This window comes from Tasmannia lanceolata, unplaced genomic scaffold (genome assembly GCF_043159265.1).
Source record: "Tasmannia lanceolata isolate RefF3 unplaced genomic scaffold, GAP_Taslan_0.1 ptg000037l, whole genome shotgun sequence".
In the NCBI taxonomy this organism is placed as follows: Eukaryota; Viridiplantae; Streptophyta; class Magnoliopsida; order Canellales; family Winteraceae; genus Tasmannia; species Tasmannia lanceolata.
Window position 1 is genome coordinate 59,439,853 of NW_027518714.1, and position 7,872 is coordinate 59,447,724.

The following is a 7,872-nucleotide window of genomic DNA, read 5'->3' on the forward strand; positions in this document are numbered from 1 at the left end:
TGTAGTTTCATTAGGATAAATCAAATTGATTCTTGCAGGCAACCTTTTCCTTCATCATCACTTATAGAATTAAGGTCTTGCTTGGAATGGTTGGTTAGAAAGGTGCAATATCGGATTATCTTGTGCAATCTAAGGCGTTTGATAGTGAAAGATGCAAACAAATCAAGGTGAAACTTCTTGTTTTGTTTTATATTGATTTTCGTTTTCTAAAGTATTTTATTTGTTTATGTATCTTTTATGCTATACCTTTTTGTTTTCAACTTGACTAGATCACACTTGACTTACTGGTTTGTTTATTTGTGGAAGTATCAATGCCACTGCTTGGAACCTGAACTTGTTCGAATATCGAGTTGTCACTATCTTAGTCTACCATATAAGTTTGCAAATGTAAACTTAGATTTTATTGTCATTAATCAACCCGTACGATCATGCATAACAACACTAAATGCAAATAGACAACCATTGGTCATCTACTCTAGCTAAGTCAAAAATTTGTGAACATGTCATATTTATACATGATACTATACCTCTAAGGATTCAAAAAGAAAGAAAACCGAGCAACAAATTGGTTTTATCCACAACGGTGTCTACGATAGTCAAAAGTAAAAAAGAACCTCAGGCATTCAATCCACTTTCTTTAACAAAAAATTCATAATAATAGGGGTGAGCTAAATCGCTCAGTAAGTAACTAACCATGATCAATAGTTCATAAATTACACTTGAAAACAAAGACATTTGAACATGGCATGTTCGAGGTCTTCGAAGTTCCATGGGGAAAGAGAAAGATGAGAAGTAGAGGAGAAAGGGAGAGAGAGAAGGATGTTCTCCCCCTCACCAAATGTATTATATATGTGTCATTAGGGTTACATATCAAAGGATAAGAATAGCCTTAGTTGGGTATGTGTAATTAGGGTTACATCTGAAGGGACAAGAATACCCTTTGTCTTAAAAAATTATAACAAAGATAGAAAACAGTGAAAAAATACAACATAAACTTTATGTATAATATGGCATGGCTTAATCTGCACATGCCTTGATTTTGTTATTTTTTCTCTAAAAGTTTAATATTTTTTTCAAAATTTCAATAAAAATGCAAAAAGTTATTTATAATATCTTAAAATGTGGTATATAACACTACAATAGTATGAATTGTGTTCTTTATATAATTTCCTTGTCCATTCTAAATTTTTATGATTTTTAAATATTATTTATTGCTTTCTGAAGTTTTTTCACAGCCTGTCCCAAGCCTGGATAAAGGAGGAGGTTTGGCGTCAGGTTGGTAGCCAGCCGTAAACTTTGCCACTTTTCTATGAAATGAATCCTATAGCTTTCTAATATTTCTAATATTAATATATGTTATTATTTAATTTCCTATTTTTTGAAATTATTGTATAAAATGAATTTTTTTAGTATTTTATGAGGTTTCATCTTAATTTTTTTGGTATTTTATGAGGTTTCATCTTAAATTTCCATCATTTGCATATGTTTCCATCTGTTTTTTGTTATTTTATAGGATTTTCACATAAATTTCCATCTGAAACCAACATGTTTCCAAGTTTCAACTGAAAAAATATAATATCTACACTTATGGTTTTGGTTTTGGTCTGCGTTTTGTTTTCGGTATGTGTTATGGCTGAGCTGGAAACTGAAATATTTTCGATGTTTCGTGCCAGTTTCGCTGAAAATTTAAAATTATGGATGCAAACATCGGTTTTTCTGTTGTCATTTTTCAAAAAAAAAAAAACATCGGTTTTTCTGTGTCATCATTTTGGGTGATACGAAGAATAGGCCCACCCAACTACTAATCTGAGAATGCTTGATAAATTGTTATGTATTACCAGCATGAACATCACCTAATTTCACTAATTTTTATGTCTTATTTCTAAGTCTAACCGGGCATTACTCTCCTGTCCTTTAGGGATCTGGGATTCTAGTCCATAGGGATTAGCCGCACTCATAGATTTATCCTATTACCAAACCAGCTTGCTAAGCTTCTATCTTGCTATTAATTGACAATCTTTGGGTAACATGTTGTCTGGGCTATTTCTTGCCTTTATATTTAACAATTATGCTTCCATGCTAAGCTATTTTCTCTGGATCATTACTTATTTGTGCGTATAATCCATTGTCATTTTGCTTACTCGAATGGCATTTTATTTCACTGCAGCAACAGACACTCGTTTGAGTACTATGACAGAGATGAAACAATAATAGCTCATTTGGTGGAGGGAGTTGATGCTCACATACAGATACCTCAAAATTGGCCGGCATCAACTTCTGCGTTAAAGTTAATCTCTCTCAAGAGCTCTTATATCCATTCAATGGGAATTACATCGAGCATTCTTTGCAAGGTTGAGGTGAGTTTTCATTGTTGCTAGTTTATTCTTATAGCGAAGAATTAGTAATCTATGCGAGGAAAGCTACAATAGCTTAGTTGATCGAATGCAATAACGAGAGGAGTCCTGACTCCTTTTCATGCATAGCATTTGTCATTTTATTGTGAACTTTGTTTCAGATTTGTGAACCACAACCCTTTTTTTTAAATGGCTTGTGAACCACAACCATTTAGTCACTAGTTGGTGGACAATAGAGGTATTTTGAATAGTTTCACGTGTGTTAAATTAGTGTCATGCATTGTTTAAAATGGGGATATTTTGTAGCACCATGCTCAATACAACATGATTTCTTTATTATTACTTCTGTGCGAAAGGGATGGGCCCATTAAGAAACTTCAAATTATGATATATGAAAGTCGAACAAAGGGAATAAGAGTAGGGCAACGGTTTTGCCTATCAAAATCCCTTCAAAACTCAAATTTCTGAAAGTTGTAAACAATTATTAGGAGTGGGGCTACAATTTGGCCCATCTAGAAACCCTTTAATGCTGATTCTTTGAAAGTCAAAGTACGAAATATATTCAATAATTGATTGCATTTCCCACGATTATGAAAGTAAAGATGGAAGAAAAGGAGCAAGGCCTTGTGGGGTTAAGTTTTGAACAAGAACATATGAAGATCATAAGAGAAAAGCCTTTCTTGATGCCGAGAATAATCAGCAAAGACAATATGGAACACTTAGACAATTTCTCTCTAGATGGGCTCAAGTTTTGAACGAGACACATCTAATTATACGATGGGAAAACAGGTGGTGATTTGACAAAACTCGAAAACTGTCATTGCAAGACTTAACACAGCGGATGGTAAAGAATTGATTAAATAATTTGTAGTCAATAAGACATCACACTAAAGGCATTTCGATACCTGCATTTCTTTGACGAGTGCATGAGCAACATCCAACGAGTGGCTGAGTATGAGGAAACTCAGACTGAAATTTGATTTTCGACATAAACTTGGAGATCGCAAGATAGGTATTTACCTCCAGTGTCGAAATGAAATGTCTGGAAAATTTTGATGAGGTTTGGTATTTCTGATCGATCTTTTATTAAATAGGCTCACGTCATTCGAGTTGCATCATTAATGAAAGACACATACTATTGAAATACGACGTAAGAAATAATGGGAATGGGTCCTTGGACATTTTTTTATGACATAGGGTATCCCCACCCCAATTTTTAGGGCGGCACTATTCCCTAGGGATGCACGCAATCACCCGTAAACCACGCGCATCGGGTAAGCCCGTGGGGATTCGAACTGTCGTTAATGGGGAGCATACCCATGACTTTAAGTCAAAGAGCCACACCCGTACGGGTTAGAATGTGTTGATTGAAACGGTAAAGAACATTGAGATTGAAATGGTAAATAACAATGATTAATTGATTATTCAAACTCTCAGGGTAACTAAAATGATGATGTGTAGAAAGTTCACATGTTTGGCACTTAAAATTATCACATTAAACTTGACTTAGATTAGGAAGCAAAGAGAAATACGGGTGTGACAACCCAAGAGGAGGGGGGGTGAATTGGTTAATTAAAAATTCTAGGCTTAATTAGATGGATTATTAAAATCTCTTTACCAATTAAGCACTAGTTAATATCCTAACTCTTGTTGAAGTAAACATAGTAATGAAAGCTAAGGTTTAGACATTCTAATCATGCACATTTACTAACCCTTGCTCAATTTAAAAGCATAAACATATGTTAGGGTTAGAGTTTACCAATCACCACAAGTGCAAGGTAGAGAGAAGGAAGAAGTCACACCACAAGGAACACGATTTTTATAGTGGTTCGGTCTATCACAAGACCTACTCCACTCTTCCAAGTTTTCCTCCTTGGATGCTCCACTAAGGTTGAGATTCTTCAATGGCGAATCTCCAAGCTGTACAACAAACTCCTCAAACTCCAAAGGGAACAAACCCTTTCTGCTCGAAGCCTTGCGAGGAGACACACCCTCTTACAACGATTCACCTTTCTTAATGGGCCGAATCGGAGACCTTAAAAAATGAAGAACAAAGAAAAAGAAAAAAACTCTTAATGCCTCTTAATAGGCGGATTACAAAGTCGAAAGCTCACAATCACTCCAAAGAAAGATACAAATGTAAAGCCTATGGAGTACCTCTTGATAGAATGTGGAAATACTAGTTCAAAGAGGTTTTGCTTTTGATTTGAAAGTTTAAGCTAAAAAAGATGGGATTTGATCTTCTCAAAATGTTCAAAAGCTTGGTTAGAAAGGTTTGGATAGTGTATATATAGCCCACAAGGAAATATGACCGTTTGGGGGTAAAACTGTAATAAACTGGGTTGAAAAAGTCAACCTGCGTAAGCCCCAACGGCTCTTTTTCCAGGCCGCAGAGGCCGACCGAGGCACAGAGGTCGCCTATTTTATCGGGATCTCTTTTATAAATTCAAATTTCAAACCGGCGCGGTCGACCTACCCTATGGTAGTCGCCCGACGAGGGCAATCTGTTTGAATAAAATTTCGGCTCAAAAACACTATCCCGGTCGACCGACCCATTGCGGTCGCCTGCCCAAACCATGACGGATTGTTTATGTCTCGACAGAGACAATTCCGCGGTCGCCCGGCTAACCCCCGGTCGACCGGCCCGCTAAATTTCCGCAAGTGCTGGAATTCCAGCAAGCTTGCCGCGGTCGCCCGGGACACCCCGGTCGACCGACCCTATATAAAATTCTATTTTAACTTTAAAAATCAATGGCTTTGGGCATAAGTCCTAGGTTTTCAAAACACATTTTTGGGTGTGTGTATGGTTTTCAAAGATATAAAAAGTTAAGTATGAAAAGCATTTGAAAACCTTTTGAAAGTGCATTTAAACATAAAATCAAGAGGACTCCAAATACATTCTAAGAGTGTATACCATTGAGTCTTCTTGAAATGTCTTTGCTCCTTAGCACTTTCATGGACTCCTTCAACTTGAGAGTGAACATCTTCAACTTTGTTTGGCTCTTGTGACTCCTCCAATCTTCAATGCATGTTGAAAGGTGCATGAGGTGTCACCAATGGCTAGTTCAACTCCAAGCTTCTTCTTGACACTTGCTAGGAGTTTGTGGGATCTTCATCTCGAGCTTCTTGACTTGAACATCTTCAAATGAGGATGTCTTCAATGTAGGTGCAAGCTCTTTGGTTCGTTTGTATCTTGATCCGCATGCCATGTGTTGTGTTGAGTTATGTAATGACGATATGACATATCAAATTCCTCTATTGAACACATCTCCAAGCAACACATTAGTCCATAAAGACTAATCAATTTAGGTTTGCTAGCATCAAAACAAGAAGGTAAGGTGAATGATTGAACCCATGGGAAGCCTTGGGCTTACACAAAGACTAAAGGCTGAATTCTGACATGGCCAAATTGACAATACTATCTATGGTGATCATCCTTATTCTGACTTAGCAAAGCACCTGAGGTGCTATATATGTGAGAATCAAGGAGGTACAATCCAAATCCATGCCCGTCGTCACTCGTCTTCTTGGACCGCAGATCCTGGAATACAAATTCGATGGGGAGACAGTTACACTACAATTCAAACTTTCCACTAAATATACAAGTCATGAACATGAATATGATACAGATGTTGAATTGATTCAGATTTGACTTGGTATGGTGGAGTACAGCATGAGTGATGCTTTTCCACTAAATATTGAAGTCGTGAACATGAACATGATACAGATGTTGAATTGATTCAGATTTTGTGTTTTGCGAGCATCATTTTTTTTCTTGGAAGGTAAGCTTTCCACTAAACACTCTGAGCAAAGTACTTTACTGCTGCTGTTTTGCGTAGTAATACCATAGTTAACCATATTCCTATTCAAAAGATAAATTTCACAACTGCTTTGCTTCTTCTGTCACTAATAGTCATCGGGCGGGAGTAATAAGCTCTGAGATAATTGGTCTTTTCCTCTCTAAGATTGTTGATCTTTTCCTTCTTAAAATTATACTGTGTTCTTTTCTGCACCCATTTCAGCGTCGACATTGGAGCTACTTGGGCGGGTTAAAGAAAAAACATTAAAAAATTTCATTTGATCATGACTTGTGATTCCATGGAGAGGTTGCATTTTTCTGACAGTATTAAACAGTATGCTTAACACTGTCTTTTTAGTAGCAATTTGTGTATTTATTGTTCAGAAGGAATTTTTGGATTCTGCATACCACTTATGTGTAGAAATAATTTTGGGGTTGCATTGTACAGTAATGGGTTCATCTTTGCTCCATTCTGTTAATCAGGAATTGGCGAATTCTTTGAGTTCAGAAATACGTCTTCAACTTTTAAGCTTTATGGATGCCGTCGAGGGAATACTCAATCAGCAGAAGCATTTGGAACTCCCATCTGATCGTAATAACTTACAATGACAGAATATACTCTGCCAAGTTTCCTTTTATTATCTTCAACATTTTACATGCATATTTCACATATATGTAAAATCAGTCTCTTCAGTAGTTTTTTTGTGTGTAAATGATCTCTTTATATGCTTAAATATTTGTAGATGACCAAAGGTTGTGTTTGGATTGCTAGAATCAGGTGTGGGAATCGAGATCTGGTTTCAATTTTGCCTGATTCCAAAATTTGGTTGGGAAAAAAATATGGAATCAAGGGGGCGGAATTTATGTCCTGACGGAATGAGAGGGGGGAAATGCAGGAATCTTTTACCTGCCCCAAAGAGGTTGTATTCTGATTCTATGAACGCTGGAATGGAATTTTTTTTAATTAAAATTTTTATTTTTATTTTCTCTCATTTCTTTCAGGGGAGAATCAGAATAGCAATCAGAATATTATGCTGATTCCAGTGCCTTATTCCAGCAATCCAAGCCCAGAATTAAGTGTTGGAATCAGGATCTGATTCTCATTCCACCTGATTAAAAAATGGAATCGAGGGTGTAGAATTGACACCGAGGTGGACTTAGAAGGTGAATAAATGTCGGAATCTATTTCCCCTCCCAAGAGGTGGTAATCTTATTCTTCTCCATAAAACTGCGATAGAATGGTGGGTGATGAAAAAATGCCCCATTAGATTATCTTAATTAGGTGCATGAAGCCATTTTTTGGCTCACTGTTGCAGGAGAGAACCACCTTATATGAATTAAACAATTTCTTCTAAACAGTGAACATTTGGGGCTGCTGTCCCCTGCAAAACAGAGCCGTGTAGTGGCTTTCCACATAATATCCTAGGAAATCCCTCTTAGTTATCATATAGTTATACGGATTTGCTAGCCTCCTTGGCAGAAATCACCTTTGCGCCCGTCTTTTGCATGTGATGGCTCAACATAGATGGCTGTCATCACATGCAAAGGACGGGCGCAAAGGTGCTTTCTGTGAAGGAGGCTAGCAAATCTCAGTTATAAATTATCTAATTCACTTATATGCCAATAAACTTCAAGTACATCGTTGGAACTATAAAATTAGAGTCTTTTTATTAAAAAAAATCTCGCCTTTCAAAAAAAAAAAAAAGAGTATTTTTTTTT

The 7,872-nt window shown here is 36.6% G+C and overlaps 1 protein-coding gene across 1 annotated transcript in view; it reads left to right on the forward strand.

Moving 5' to 3' along the window:
* Positions 1 to 7,489, forward strand: part of LOC143861646 (reverse transcriptase-like protein) — a 26,150-nt gene extending 18,661 nt beyond the window's left edge. The window contains exons 11-15 of the mRNA XM_077372532.1: positions 39 to 167; positions 2,168 to 2,357; positions 6,637 to 6,745; positions 6,926 to 7,073; positions 7,156 to 7,489. Of these exons, the coding sequence (XP_077228647.1) occupies positions 39 to 167; positions 2,168 to 2,357; positions 6,637 to 6,745; positions 6,926 to 7,073; positions 7,156 to 7,171 (592 nt within the window). The 3' untranslated portion in view covers positions 7,172 to 7,489. The remainder of the gene's footprint in view (positions 1 to 38; positions 168 to 2,167; positions 2,358 to 6,636; positions 6,746 to 6,925; positions 7,074 to 7,155) is intronic.
* Positions 7,490 to 7,872: the final 383 nt, after the last annotated feature.